At 45.3% G+C, this 15996-nt stretch overlaps 1 protein-coding gene across 1 annotated transcript; it reads left to right on the top strand.

The window, feature by feature from the left end:
* Positions 1-511: 511 nt before the first annotated feature.
* Positions 512-11418, top strand: MMP13 (matrix metallopeptidase 13). The gene is made up of 9 exons (XM_077769914.1): positions 512-628; positions 1563-1711; positions 1881-2006; positions 3916-4077; positions 5559-5676; positions 6655-6788; positions 7978-8137; positions 10018-10121; positions 11276-11418. The coding sequence occupies exons 1-9, from the start codon at positions 537-539 to the stop codon at positions 11374-11376; spliced, it is 1146 nt and encodes a 381-aa protein (XP_077626040.1). The 5' UTR covers positions 512-536; the 3' UTR covers positions 11377-11418.
* The last annotated feature ends 4578 nt before the right edge of the window (positions 11419-15996 follow it).

The following is a 15996-nucleotide window of genomic DNA, read 5'->3' on the forward strand; positions in this document are numbered from 1 at the left end:
TCCCTCAAGTTCTCCCACAAACCACACTCCTTGGGAGGAAGAGAAAAGCCGCCCTGTAAGCATGTTTACCTTCAGCTCCCCGGGAAGCGGAGCCTGTCCCCAGACGGTGACTCACGCCGCAGGTCTATAAAACGAAGGTGCTCTCCGCGGGGAGCCAGCAGCCTGCAGGCCCCGCGGCGCCATGCCCCGGGCCCTCCTCACCGCGCTGCTCCTCTGGAGCTGCGCCCGCGGCCGGTGCCTGCCCCTCCCCGGCCACGGGGACGACGACCGCTCCGAGGAGGACTTCCAGCTGGCAGAGGTAGGGCACCCGGCCCGCCCCAGCGGTGCGCCCCGGCCCCCCGACGCCCTTGCCTTGTCCACGCAGGTGCTTCCCGCCTCTCTTCCAGCGGTACCTGAGGTCCTACTACTACCCGCTGAATCCCGCTGGAATCCTGCGGAAAGACGCCGCGAGCTCCGTGGCTGACCGGCTCCGGGAGATGCAAGCCTTTTTCGGCTTAGAGGTCACGGGCGAGCTTGACGATAACACCTTGGACGTCATGAAGAAGCCGCGGTGTGGGGTCCCCGATGTGGGCGAGTACAACGTGTTCCCCCGAACTCTCAAGTGGCCCAAAACGAACCTAACCTACAGGTACAGCAGGGGCTGTCTTTCTTTAGGATTTGCTAGTTTTGAAAACAGCGTGAAATACCGAATTTTCAGCACAAGCTCTAAATGGCAGGACATGTTCGGTCCCATTTTTAAAAGGTAGGCTTTGAATATTTAACGAGAAGTTAAAGAATTCCACCAATAACGTTAATACTGTTGGTGAGAACGTCTCCTAACATCTATTATTGTTCTGTTAACCCAGCATTACTGTCTGTTGAAAGTCTCAAGGTGTTTTGTTTTTTTTTAGAAAAGAAATCAAATTAGAAGTAAAGGAGGCTTAAAAGAATTTGCAGATGTACTGTATCAGGCATATTTATTAATAGTGCTTAAAAGTGGAGAGTCATACTGTCTCTGAGAACTTTACAGAGCTGTCTCATCTTTAGGGCATAGCGATACAATTCCAAACTTGTATCATTCAGTATGAGTTTTATTAAATATCTGAATACTTTGGGGCACCTGGGTGGCTCAGTTTGTTAAGCGTCAGACTTTGGCTCAGGTCGTGATCTCACAGTTTGCGAGTTTGAGCCATGCATTGGCCTCTGTGCTGAGAGCTCAGAGCCTGGAGCCTGGACCCTCTCTCTCTGCCCCTCCCCAGCTCATGCTTTCTTTCCCTCTCTCTCTTTCTCTCTCTCTCTCAAAAATAAACATTAAAACAATTTTAAATGAAATATCTGAATACTTTAAATGTAAGATTCCAAGTGGTCAGATACTTGGAGATACACAAATGTCTGACAGAATTCATTTTGCTATCTTTCTTTGTATGGTATCATAATTGGCAAGTTCTTTGAAATGATGGGCCTCTCCCAGAACTTTCAGAGAAGCCATTGCATTTGAGTCGAAAAGCAGTATTCCAAGAAAATATATTCTCAAATAGCCCGAGCCTTCCAGAAACGTAATTGAAACTTTCTCTGTTAAATAGGATTGTGAATTACACCCCTGATCTGAGTCATTCCGAAGTTGAGAAGGCATTCAGAAAAGCCTTCAAAGTTTGGTCTGATGTGACACCACTGAATTTCACCAGACTCCATGACGGCACTGCTGACATCATGATCTCTTTTGGAACTAAAGGTAATAACGTGGAATCATTTTGGAGACAATTTTACATTTTGCTCCCTAATTGTCTCCATTCTTTCATTCCTCCTTTCTGCCATTCATCACTTTTTGCAGAATTCACCCAGCATGTGTGCCGGGCACTAGTGGATATAATTAGACCCGTAACTCTTGCTTTTGTGTGTAGAGCATGGAGACTTCTACCCCTTTGATGGACCCTCTGGTCTGCTGGCTCATGCTTTTCCTCCTGGGCCAAATTATGGAGGGGATGCCCATTTTGATGATGATGAAACATGGACAAGCAGTTCCAAAGGTAATATTTCTTATGAAGGTATGTCATGATTACTAGATTAGATTAGACAGTGACCCCCCTTGACAAGAAGTTAAGAAGCAGACTGTAAATTATATTTGACGGTCGGTTATATTTTTCAAAACAATTAAAAGTGTGTCTTATGTTTATTAGTCTCTATAAGTGACATTCCTACACACCTATGTGAAACATAAAAAGTGAGCGGTTTGGTTTAGTGGCTTGAGGGGCACGGCTAGCTTTGAATTAGGACCAACATGTCTTTCTGTCAACCAAGGTGTCGTTACTACAGATTACCTTTCGGCATGTTAAGGAAGTACAGTTTACTACTTATATATATCTACAAACTACGAGGGCTGGATAGGTAAGTCATAGATGAGTTGGGTGTGAGTCGAAATAGTTTTATTTCCTTGACAGAAATAGCACAGTTGCTATCAACTGTCTGTTTTCTGTTACATGAATTGCTTGTTTCTGACAGCGTATGTCACTGATTTTATAAACACCATTACGACAGGTCAGGATAGTGCCTTATTCCAAACGGCTTGAGATAGATCAGATCAAAGTTGTACATATAAGAGCAAAATGAAACTCAGTGTCGAATGAATTCAGTCAGTAGTTGAAGCTTCAAAAGTAAAAAAAAAAAAAAAAAACCCTCAAAATATTAATTTAGGAAGAAAAGCCAGAGTGTTCCAACTAGAACCTAACTGTGGAGGTTTACTGACTGTTGGTGGTGATAATCAGAGGTAGTCCTCATAGAGGCTAATGTTATTCACTTAAATCAAATGGATTGTTTTCCCAAAGAGTGCACTGGGCGTTGGTTGACTAATGCCTGAGCTCCAATGCCTCCAATCTGTCTTTGGAAGGAAAGGTGAGAATTTGTATATTTGTGTTCTGAATAGTACACAGGTAAGAATGATTTTAGGCAGAAAGAATAACCTCTAGTGTGGTTAAGATAGAGCCACACTAAACCTGAGTTTTAGGTTCCTGCGTGAATTCTGGGTTTGAAATATTTAGCTGAAATGAACGAAAATATTCCCAAACAAACCATGAGGGCCAGGAATGGGATCTATTGCTGGTCATTTCAATGAAGAATTGTTTGTCACTCAAATCGTGTGAGCTTTGATTGCTCTTGTGGTCTGCACGCATTGCTAAGTTGGTTGTACATTTTCTTTGAGCACAGACTCTGATAGCAAGTGGTGTTTAAGGTCAAGGTGAAACCACTGACTCCAATTCCATGTGTTTCTTTCCAACCTTTTATATATATTTTTTGAATTTAAAATACCAGTATGAAGAGGCTCAAATATTGGCCGAAAAAATGCCTAGAGAAAGTCACGTAAAAACAGTGACGCAGTGGTCTGCTAAAATAGGGGAATGTGGACCAAGCATCTCCAGAGTCTGTATTTCTTTAAACTGTAGAGTCTAGAAATATTCTGGAAGGGATCGTTTAGTTGGGATTTGTTCCCAAGTAGATTCCCAGAGACCCTATTTAGTGCATCTGCCATATTTGGTTGTCATCTCTCTTCATGGCGCCTCTTGTTCTGATGATGTTGATCTGTACCGCCCTATGTGACTTCCCATGACTCCTCCTTTAAGGCCACCACTGTCCACTTTCCTCACCTGGCCTGGAAGGACAAAGATTATTACTGTCTTCGCAGTAAATCCTCACTGATGACTAATTATTCGAGAGTGATCTGTTGATATTCTAATTATGTAGGCAGCTATAATCAAAGAGAACACTCAATTACTTATAAGGATTAAATCAATATTTTGACTCTTCCTTCAAGCAACTGAATGTTAATTTTTAAAAAATAGTAAAATAGCCAAGAAAGAGAAATAGATGAAGAAAATATCATTCCACCCACTAACTGGTCATCAGAGGACCTAGTTTTCTCATGGTTTCCTTGTTTCCTTACAGGCTACAACTTGTTTCTTGTCGCTGCCCATGAGTTTGGCCACTCCTTGGGTCTCGACCACTCCAAGGACCCAGGAGCACTCATGTTTCCCATCTACACCTACACCGGCCAAAGCCACTTCATGCTTCCCGACGACGATGTACAAGGCATCCAATCTCTCTATGGTAACTCTTAATTTATCAGTTCAAAGCCAGGATAGATACAGACATTTATTTTCAAAATTATTAATGAATTTCTCATGACCAATGTTGCTGTCCTATTTCTGTGTTGTTTTTTTAATGTTTATTCATTTTTGAGAGAGATAGGCAGTGCAAGTGGGGGAGGGGCAGAGAGAGAGGGAGACACAGAATCTGAAGCAGGCTCCAGGCTCCAAGCTGTTAGCACAGAGCCCAACATGGGGCTCGAACCCACAAACTGAGTTCATGACCTGAGCCGAAGTCGGACACTTCACCAACTGAGGCATCCAGGCGCCCCCGGGGCCTGTTATTAGAACCTGGAAAAACATCCCCATTTTTTCTTTCTGAATCAGACTACCTGCTCAAGTAGAAAATAATTCTATTCTCCAAAGATTTTGCAGGTTCATATTTGTATTTTGTATTCTGAGACTCTCAAGACACCTCTGACTTAAGGAAGGAAAGTATTCAATTCCCCATTTGGCCAGCAAAGCAACTAGGCCCTGCAACTTAGGTAGAGAATCTCTAGGACTGAGGCTGAGGGTCAAAGTGAGGTCTCACTGGCTCCCGTAAATCCCGGGTGTTCCTTCAACCGCGTCAGTTTGCCACCGTAGAAACCATTCAAGTGGCCTGTGGCAACTTAACCAACATCTACCGGGACCGTGGTAAGAATCCCTTCCTCTTTTTCTTTCCTTCCAAATTTCTAACCATATTTACAAAGTAGTTAAGCCTCTCCCCAGACGAGCGCACCTGCCATGAGGAGAGCTAAAGCCACAGGGCAGGGTCATCAGTGGAAACCCTTTGCAGCACCGAGCTCAGCACACCTGCTGCATCCCCCTCTGCGCTGAAGTCTGCGGGAGCAGCCGGCGTGGGCTGGGCCAGCTTCTCTCCTTGCCTTCCAGGGTTGTGAGCAGGGCGTGTGCAGGGGTAGCTAGGATGAACTCAGTGCAGAGAAGGCAGCTCAGACCTGTCACTGTGGCCGGCACACGTGGGAGCCAGGGGGTGCGGGGAGCCACACACTCGTGCCATTCGAGGGCTGCCGGAGGCCTGGCTGGGCACGGAGAGCGGTGCTGGCGCGGACGGGGGAGGCAGCCATGGTGGACAGGGCAGGGCCAGCTGGTGACAGCTGAGGTGAAGCTCCCTCAGGGACGCCGAGCCACCAGAAGTGGCTCCAGTGTGTCTCTGGGGAGCAGCCTGGTAGGAGCTGGTGCACAACCCGGGGCGGGTGTAGCCCACCCATCCCTATCACCAGCCTCAAGACACCTGAGCTTGGAGTTGAGAAGGGTGTCCAGGGGTCTGCAAGAGCGGGTGACCCGGGGGGCAGGGAGCAGAGTCGCATCGTGCGCGTCATGACGCTGGAGCTGAGGACCTACTGCCCTCCCCTCAGGGGACCTGCCTGCTGCCCACTAGCAGGCTCAGGTCACAAGAGGGGCCATCCTCACCACCTTCTGTCGTTCATGTCGTGACTGCAGGCCCAGGAGATGATGACCCCAACCCGAAACATCCCAAAACGCCAGACAAATGTGACCCGTCCTTAACCCTCGACGCCATCACCAGCCTCCGAGGAGAGACCATGATCTTTAAAGACAGGTACTCATGACCCTACCTCATACGATCTGCGAGTCACAGACACTCGTGAGCTGGATCTGCAAATTGCCGAGCATCCGGTCAGATTTCCAAAGATGAAGTTAACAGCAAAAATAAGAGATCTTTGGGCAGTTTGGGCTTGTTTGTTTGATTTTTTAAACATTTCAGATGAAATAAATGACTGACAGATAAACATCTTACTTTTAAATGGGGAGTCTTGGCCTTATGCAAACCCTCTTTACAACTTTGGTTGTACTCGTTCTTATAAAGATAACCAAGTAAATGTACAAGTCCAGTGCATTTATTTTAAAAACATGAGTAGTGAAATCAATTACCATATTAGTAAACTGTTACAATGTCCACGTGAATTCCTTTTGGTTTGGAGAGAATTTTGTTCTGGTAACATATGTGGGAATTTGGGAGAACAAGTTCGTTATAACCTAAACCTACCTGTGGGTAATGAACCATGAATTTTTAACGTCCTATCAGAACACTGTTCTAATGAAGCTGATTTTTTCATTTGCTCATTTATTAATCCATCGATTAATTGAGCTCTTATCAGTGATCCAATAGCATCCCCACCTCCCCTGTTAGAGCCCTGACGACACTGTAGCCCAGAAATTTCTTACGCAGCTGTTTCCCAGGCCACTCACTTGGAAGACGTACTTTTTGTAATCCCGGTTTTCGTTCGAGAGCCTAACCCAGCGCCGGGCGCGTTTGCTCGGCACTTGCGAGATTTGCAAAACTGAACAAAGCATGGTCTCAGCTCACAGAGGCCGCAGGGCCCTCAAAGGCTCTGTGAGAGTTCAAACCTCCCGACTTCAGGCAGTGGCCTGTCCAGCTGGCCCCGAAGGGAAACGTCCACAAGTGACGATTGCTCCTGCTTCCCTGTGTGGGTGTGGACACGGGTGGCTGGCAGCAGCAAAAGCGTTTGCACTTCAGAACTAAGACAGCAAACTCTGCATCTCCCCCTTCCGTTAGGTTCTTCTGGCGCCTGCACCCCCAGCAGGTGGACGCAGAGTTGTTCTTAACAAAGTCCTTTTGGCCGGAACTTCCCAACCGCATCGACGCTGCCTACGAGCACCCTTCCCGTGATCTTATCTTCATCTTTAGAGGTAAGCCTTTCTCCGCGAGGCAGGGACGGGACTGCTGCTGCCAGAGGCTTGGCAAAATGAGCCTCCTCAGAAAATACCCTGAAGAAGAACCGAGCATAACAAAACAGAAAGCAGAATGTAGCTGGAGCCCTTCTACCAAATGTCCCCACACGTGATGAATGAAAAGTCTACATTATTACTTACCGTTACAAATCTACTGTTTGTTTTATGGCGACCATGCCAGTGTTTCCTTATTTCTTCTTAAAATTTTTTTGCTGAGCAAACCTGATAACAATGTACATTTTGAAAAATGGAAAAAAACTATTGTCCATAATTCCCTCTTCTGAAAAGTGAGTTTATTTCATTTTCTCACTTTTTTAGTAGTTCTCCACCATATATATTTTTGAATATTTATTTTGATAATGTATGCTGATTGTATTTATTTATTTAATGAATATAATTTATTGTCAAACTGGCTTCCATACAACACCTAGTGCTCATCCCAGCAAGTGCCCTCCTCCATGCCCATCACCCATTTTTCCCTCTCCCCCACCCCCCACCCACCTGCAGTTTGTTCTCTGTATTTAAGAGTCTCTTATGGTTTGCCTGTCTGTTTGTATCTATTTTTTCCCCTTCCCTCCCCCATGGTCTTCTATTCAGTTTCTCAGGATCTACATGTGAGTGTACATACATTTTAATATTTTACTTGTTCCCTTGACAAAATCATGGATGGTTTTCCAAACCGCTACTCCGTCTTCATGATCATAATCCGTAAAGGCTACCAGCATTCTACTAACATCATTTCTGTTGTTTGACAATTATAATCAACACTCTCATAAAGTCACTTTCAAGAGAAGGAAGTAACAACTTTCAATCTACTGTGCTGTTCCCGCTGCACTCCTTATTCATGACGAAATCTTAATGTTCTTTTCACCCAACTCCAGATTAACATTCAGAGGTAATAAATAGCCAAATAATTATGGTGTTTCGCTGGTAATTATACTCATAATTAGGAAATGAGTAGGAACCAGTAGATCCTGTTTCTGTTTGACAGATGTTTATTTCTATGCTACATAAATGGGGTGACCACAAATGCCAATTTATTTCTAAATGCATAAAATGAGTCTTTCTTTGTTAAAGTAAATATCTACATAATGGGGGTCCTAATAGGTTCCCTGGCATAATAAAACCATTCTTTCATTTATTCTAGGCAGAAAATTTTGGGCTCTTAATGGTTATGACATTCTGGAAGGTTACCCCAAAAAAATATCCGAGCTGGGATTTCCAAAAGAAGTTAAAAAGATAAGTGCGGCTGTCCACTTCGAGGACACAGGGAAGACGCTCTTCTTCTCGGGAAACCAGGTCTGGAGGTATGGCCGCCATGTTTACTGACCCATCACCGGTGCCGAGCAGGCGGACTGAGTCCCGCTCACTCTCACTAGTTTAAATTATTATCTCATGCACTGTTTAAATATCAGGAGAGTCACGTTAATCTCCGCTCCATGTCAGCTCCTGAGGGCAGATCCTCAGACAAGTATTTAAAAGTCTCAAGTGCTCTTGAAAGCACATGTGTGTACATGCAGGGCCCATGTTCTTTTCTTTCTTGGCCACTCGTCGTACCTCAGCCCTGCTAAACCATCTCTGTTACTTTGACATCTTCATTCTCGCTGGTCTTCCTCCTGGCTCCTCTTTCTCATCATGTCCTAATTCACATGTAGCTCCATCTTTTGTGGTCGGAGAGGACGCAGGAGCAGGTGCAGGAGACGGAGACAGAGAGCTCTGCCGCTGCCTCGCGTCTGCTCACCCACCGGAGAGGCTGGCCAGGAAGCAGCTAGGCCCACAACTCTTAAGTCAGCCCCTTTGTGAAGGACGGGTGGAGTTAGAATATTTAGGACATCTGTAGATATTGAGGCGGCTTTGACACTGGCAACAATGAAGAACCTAGAGCCAGATAGATAGCTAAAGATAGGTAGATGAGAATATATATATTTCATATATATAATCATTTATATATATATATATGATTTCAGGATGTGTTTGGTTGGTTAGGGCACACATATATATGTATGTATAAATATATATATATATAGCGGGAGAGAGAGAGTCTCATAGGGATCCCATACTTGAAAGGTTTAAATTAGTAGCTCTACTTTATCTGTACACACGTGCACGCACACACACACGCACACACACACACACACATGCCCTGTATACGGTCTCTTTGCCATTTGACTTCTTTGTTTCTGACAGTGGTGGTCCCTACTCCCTAAAGATCTCCCGGTGTTCCACGTTGGTCCCCATGCCCGGCACAAGGTCTGTGGTTCAGTGAGGGCGTATGACTCCCCAGATCTCAGACGTGCTGTATCCGCATCCGCCCATTTGACTGGAAGGTCTTTGCCTGCATCTCTCCCTCTTGAAACTCTGCCCACTGGTTCAAGTTAACTGGAAATACTATTTAACTTCAAGTCCTTTTCGAGCCCTTGAGACTTCCCCCCCCCCAACCCCCCGCCATGTACTCCCACGCCACTCTCTGCGTGCTTGTCACCATGCCTAGCGTCTGTGGCTTAGCGCTGCGGTGTGCACAGGTTCTAGCCATTTCCACTTCCAGCTCTGGTCTCTCACCTGCCAGAACGTCCTTCAGGGACAAGAGACTCCTCAGTAACAGTAACAGTAACAGTAGTAGTGACGGGCGCCGCTCTGGGTGGGCTGCACGATGTGTTTGGAGGGTGGGGATGCCCACGCGAGGGCGGTGGATGCTGAATCGCAATTATGGGGGGCAGGGCTGTGCTCCCCTCCTGGCGTCAGCGCTACCATGTGCCCCTGTGACTTTAAGTTAGAGAAATTACACTTCCGATATTCTTGCGTCCATTACTGCACTTAGTGAGCTGTCCCACCCGTGGTGGGACATCAGTACACCGTTGTCCAGGGCACCAACGTGTCTGTGTTTCGCTGTAAGGACACCTTCCTAATAACACACTTTTATAACAGATATGGTCTGTGAGGTGGAGAGAGCTGGTCACTGTCTTTACAAAGATGGCCATCGGGCAAGTCAACCGATACTCAGGAAACACCCACCGCACACTCAGTCTCGTGATTCCTAATTTGAAAAGGTCGCCAGATGTCTTAAATGGACTTAAAATTTTAAAACTCATGTCACTTTCGAAAGGTGTCCTGCTAGCCACTGTATCATTCCTAAGAGAATTTCTCGGCAATACGACCTACTTAAGAGTGTCTTTTCCTCACTCTATAGCCATGACGACAGCAGGCACGCCATGGACCAAGACTACCCCAGGCTGATAGAGGAGGAGTTTCCGGGGATCGGTGACAAAGTGGACGCCGTCTATGAGAAAAATGGTAACTAGTTCCGTCACTAGGGCTTTCATTTCCCTTACAAAGCAGGTTTATCCAGACTTAGATGCTCTAGTGAATGTGTGGCAGCTGAGCGCTTAGCGTGACCACTTACACAGGCAGCAAATAAAACATAACATGCTTAGAATAAGTGAACATGGTGCTTCAATTATTGCTAATTCTCCAAATAAAAGACACCAGACTTTAAACATTATCTTAAATTGTGCTTAGTAGTGCCAAGATGCAAAGATTATTGCCATAATTTAGACCAGGGGTAGGGTGCGGTGTCGTTTATATAGAGGGAAAATATCTACCATCATTATATCATTTTTGCCTTAATTTTGAAAAGAAGTATTTTTCCAAACTTAAAACAAATAACTTAAATCAACACAACAAGCGTCCATAACGGAGCTCTTGGCAAGATGACGATTTCAAGGGGACAACTCAGGAGACGCGAGAAACTTGTACATTTTTCCCTGAAACCATGAGCAAAATATTTTTTTTTTTGCTTTGGAAACTTTCGTTATTTTATTTTTTTTTTTTACAAATAGTTTATTGTCAAATTAGTTTCCACATAACACTCAGTGCTCATCCCCACAAGTGTCCTCCTCCATGCCCATCCCCCCTCCCCCCCACATCCATCAGTCCTCAGTTTTTGTCAGCATTCAAGAGTCTCTCATGGTTTGCCTCTCTCCCTTTCCCCCACCATTTCCGCCCTTCTTCTCCCCCTTGTTCCTCCGTCAAGTTCCTCCTAATCCTCCTATACGTGCAAACATATGATATTTGTCCTTCTCTGCCTGACTTATTTCGCTCAGCATAACACCCTCAAGGTCCATCCATGTTGCTACACAGGCCAGATTTCATTGTTTCTCATTGCCATGGAGTATTCCATGGTATAGACAAACCATATCTTCTGATCCATTCATCTGGTGATGGACACTTAGGCTCTTTCCATGTTTTAGCTATTGTGGAGAGTGCTGCTATGAACATCGGGGTACATGTGCACCATGAGCAAAATATTAAAGCGTTAGGGGAGTTTTAAACATGTGTTACCATGTTAAAAAAAAAAATGGGATCTAATGAGTTGCACTAACGTGAGCTGGAATAAACGCTTATTGTTTCCAGACTCTGAACTTTCCTGTTTGGTCTTTATCTTACAGGTTACATCTATTTTTTCAATGGGCCCATCCAGTTCGAATACAGCATCTGGAGTAACCGCATAGTTCGAGTCCTGCCAGCAAATTCCCTGTTGTGGTGCTGAGTGTCTGTTAAATACTGTTGTTATTTAAATCCTGGAGAGCATTCAGACNTTTTTGCCCGTTATGGAAGATAAAGAAGATAGTTTCTTTTTGTATTCAAACATTTCAGGTCTCTCAAAAATATCAAAGAATTAAAATTTTTATCATAATGATCTATCACTCTTTCATGACTCATCTGATTAAGAATCAAAGTAGTATTTTAGCCCTATTTCGCCCAGGTAATTGTTTTAATTGTCCAGTTTACCTTGGATATACAGGCTATTTTCTGAAGATACAGACTTGAACACAACTTATGAACTGGAAGTATGCTAAGACGGAGAGATCCAAAATAAAGACAACACTCCGTCGGACCACAGTGCTCTTGAGGGTGTGAGCTGTGCTTTTCGCTCCTTCCTTTCCCATTCCTGTGACCCCTCAGCACGTTTTACCCCACCTGGCACGGCGTTCTCACTCAATACAGGAATGGCCACCGAGGGAAGAACATCTTGTTCACAGAAATTCAGTGCATTATATTTGCAGAATGTTTTAGGAAGCATTTATATTGCTTCTAATAAAAAAGATGTTTTCAATAGACAGCAGTGTAGTTTGTCTTTTGGTATAATTTTACACATTCCTCACACAAAGAGGGTCCATTTAAATCATTCCTCTTTCTTGCCCATGTTTCTCGGTGAATGTAGTTGGCTCACTGTTTCTGTTTCGTTTGCTGGTAGGGAGACTAAGTCCAGAATCTAGATGAACTGCCGGCTGTTTCCTCCCAGTGCACCCCTCAGAGTTGGGCTCCATGCTCGTCATCTTTCTTGACTGCGCCATAGGGTTGCTGATTTCTAAGGCTTGCCATTGGAGTAAAACATGCCCGTCCATCCATCTGTCTATCCATCTTCCCATCTGTCTGTCCATCCATCTGTCCATCCGCCCATCACCCATCTGTCCATCCATCTGTCCACCCCTTCCTCCCTCCATCCACCCAGTAAATCTTAGTTGGGCACCTCTGCTGTGCCAGGAACCTAAGTAGGTGCTGTGGGTACAATGAAGAGTAAAACCTTACTGCTTTCTTGGGGCTCACCATCTGGTTGGGGAGATGGGCATTGATCACGGAAGTATGAAATTCAGCTATGATGGATGCTGTAAAGAAAAGACACATGGTCCTCTGAGACCCTCCAGGAAGAGGGATCTTACCTGTGGGATGGGGTGAGGGAAGCTGGAGGAAGTCCTCCCAGTAGAAGAGCCGCCCAAGAGCATCCAGCAGGAGCATAAGTGGGTTGGTGAAGAGGCTCAGGAAGGCCTCCAGGTCAGCCCTCCAGACTAAGGAGGACTTGCTGGAGCCCAGTAGAGAGTCACGGAGGTGTTTGTGACAATGTCTGCAGACCAGACGGAAAACTATACCAAGGAGTCCCTGGATTCCACCCTGTTCCCCTGAGGCCACAGAGAATCCATGCTTTTCTCGGTGATAAACAAGCAAACAGAAAGCTTATTGACTTCTAAGACCTGTTAGTTTAAAAAAGCTACAGAAAGCTCATTCTAAGGACCAGCATGTGACTATCTAGTTCTTAGTAACTGAGCCAGCTGATGGAAATCCTGACATTTTCAGCACGTGGGTGCGTTTTCAACATTATTCTGGGAGGAGGTGGGCGCCTGTCTCTGTAAGAAGCTAGGAAGTCTCTCTTGGCAGCCTCTCTCTGGCCCTTGGCCCGGTGGATTGCCCTGGTGTGGTTCAAGGCCACTCACTGCCCCCAGACGCAGTCTTCAGCAGATGACTCAGCACTGGGGGATACTTCAGCTCCTCTTTGCATAGGAAAGGTTGTTTCAGTTCTCCAATGTGTTCCTGAGGCTAGCAGCATCACTATCACCTGGGAACTTGCTAGAAATGCACATTCTGCACCACCCTCGACCTGCCACACGAGGGACCATGACATAGGATCCAGAAATCTGTGTGTCAGTAAGCCTTCTGGTCCCGCGGCCCTCAGGAAGTACTTAAGGAAGTGCTCCAAGCAGCACTTCTGAGAGATTGCATGACTGTTGCAGCAGCTCCCAGCTTCCTGGCAAGATCTTGAGCAGTGTTCTAGCCCTCTTCCGGAAGATTCTTGGTGCGTGCTGACATATAAAAGGCTACAAGTGGTCCGGTGGAGAAGAAACTATTTAACTTTGTGGAACAAGATTTCCCAAACATATCTGAGCATGGAAGATCATTTTCTTTTACTTTCATTTTTATGGAGAATGTTTAACTTGATTTCAGAAAAAACTTCATTTGCTTGCATGTTTTCTCTTCTCTAGATTAAATATGTAGATAGATAGGTAGATAGATGTATGGGTAGATAGAGATAGATGATAGATGGATAGATGGATGGATGGAGAGATAGATGATAGATAGACGGATGGACAGATGGATAGATACATAGAGAGATGATAGCTACATAGATAAACGGATGGATAGATAGACAGGTAGTAGATAGATAGATAGATAGATAATATATAGACATAAAAAGATAAAGATATAGATATATTGTCGGGATTATTTCCCGACTCCTGTCTCTGCTCCAGTCTTGCAAATTCCCAATTTGATTGGTGTTACCTAGATCAGTGTCCTTCCATTGTGGCCAGATCCTCAAATTCAAATACCAAATGTCTATTTGGAGCTTACCAGTGGGAGTGAGAGTGGTATATAAGAAAAGCTCGTTAGGAGTTGAATAGTTGGTCCTCCTACGATCTGCTGTAGAATATGTTAAAGTACAGAGAGCTCGCTTGTTCACACAGATATTCATGCACGCCATGAGGAAACCAAGTGACTTTTTCTCGAGAAGCAATACCATGTCCACAGATGTTGGAGGACGAGTAAGAGCTCCTGGCCAGCCCCTCTCAAGTGGACTTGCAGCTAGTAAGTCTCTGCAGCACAGACAAGTTTGAAGTGAATCTACAGTTCGGATGGGTTTGAAAGCAGGGCAGCCGACAAGATCCCATGCGGGTGTAACAGATTTTGCCCCTGAAGTCATCCTGGGAGAGTTTTCACGTCAGCTTAAAAAGAGTGTCCTGCATCCCCACATCCTCGTGTCAGAATAAAAATGCCAAAACATAGATGGCAGCCCTTCATGGAAGGATGTGGCCACTGTCCCTAGTCCCAGTCACAGAAAATAACCTGATTGCACGGATTCATCACGAGGCTGTGGGCTTTATAGTAGTTCCACTAGGTGGCACTGACAATACTCTTGAAGATGGTGAAATGTTCAGATAATTGGAGCAAGTCACCAAAATAGTGCTGTGTTGTTTAATGTAGTGAGGAGGGGCTTGGCCAAGTCACTGATGGTTGAATTCCTGACATTATGCTATTGATTTTGGGTAGGGTTTGCGCCCCTGTCGCTGACCCTCTCAGCTCTAAAGCTTTCACGGAGATGAGAGTCAGAATGGTGTGTCCTGCCAGGCCACCAAGACCTGTGGCCAACGCTTAGAGCTGGCGCTTGTGAGTCACACAGGCCTCTGGATGCCAGACTCAAGCATGAACCACAAAATACACAGCGTTCGCAGAGCCCAGAGCAACACACTGAAGAGGAACCAAACCAGCTGGCAGCAAAGAGGAAGAAACCCCAGTCACTCGGCCGATCACCTGGGACAATCACCTCTTAGAGGAAGAGAAAGCTTAAGGTTCCAAAATTTCCTTCTCTCACATGGTTTAGTTTTTCTCATTTTTTGGGACTTTTTGTGCCTGATATTCTGGAGTGTGCCAAATATTGACCTCGCATTCCTCACTGCTCATAGAGCACTTTTATTTTGTCTACATGGACAGAATAATGCCCTAAAATTACATAGTCAGAGGAGGAAAAATGCCCTTATGTGTAAAATTCATTATAACCCCCTCAGGAATCAATAATTTAATAATGGCACCACACATCAAATGAGCAGGAAACATCGTTAAGTACACGGTATCCAGCCAGTCGCAGAGTTTCTGAAGTCTTGGTTGTAATGGAGCTGGGTTCACAGGGCTCAAAACCCACCTGTTCAATGTTAACAGTTGTTCAGGAGTGAAGATACTACTGTTCTCCTAGCTTCACCCTGGGTTCAAGGACATCATCCAAGCATCCCAGCTATGTCCCTACCTCCTGTGCCAAAAAGACTTAAAATCGGTAGTAAAAGTGGGTGTTTGTATATTTGCTTTTTTATTTTTATTATTATTTTTAAGTATTTATTTATTTGGGGGAGAGCGCAACCAAGGCAGGGCAGAGAGGGGGCCAGAGGATCCAAAGCTGGTTCTGTGCTAACAGCAGAGAGCCTGATGGGGGATCGAACTCATGAACTGCAAGATCATGATCTGAGCTGAAACCAAGAGTTGGAGTCGGTTAAGCAACCGACGGAGCCACTTAGGCGCCCCTGTGGCCCTTCTAATTCTATGTGAAAAGGATTTACTTTCTGTGGTTAAAGGCACAGCCCTTCTGGGTCATGTGCTTTAGCTCATCTATGCCCAGTGGCTTGTGCTGGCAAAGCAATGGATTCTGAGAGCTCTGAGTGCCTCTGAGCACATGGCGTACGGTGTGTACGCTTATGTTGGCTCTGTTTCTGGAAAGTCCTGGTCTGGACCCTTTCAAGCCGAGCCGTGGGCCTGGACACTGAACTGTCTTCACCTCAAGCCACGCTCA

This window comes from Crocuta crocuta, unplaced genomic scaffold, assembly GCF_008692635.1.
Source record: "Crocuta crocuta isolate KB4526 unplaced genomic scaffold, BGI_CrCroc_1.0 scaffold80, whole genome shotgun sequence".
In the NCBI taxonomy this organism is placed as follows: Eukaryota; Metazoa; Chordata; class Mammalia; order Carnivora; family Hyaenidae; genus Crocuta; species Crocuta crocuta.

Bases quoted from the DNA above. Each gene is read 5' to 3' on its own strand.
- MMP13 (XM_077769914.1), top strand. From the start codon at position 537: ATGAAGAAGCCGCGGTGTGGGGTCCCCGATGTGGGCGAGTACAACGTG. The intron at 8,138-10,017 runs GTATGGCCGCCA...CTCACTCTATAG, and splicing joins TCGGGAAACCAGGTCTGGAG to CCATGACGACAGCAGGCACG. The intron at 10,122-11,275 runs GTAACTAGTTCC...TTTATCTTACAG, and splicing joins CGCCGTCTATGAGAAAAATG to GTTACATCTATTTTTTCAAT.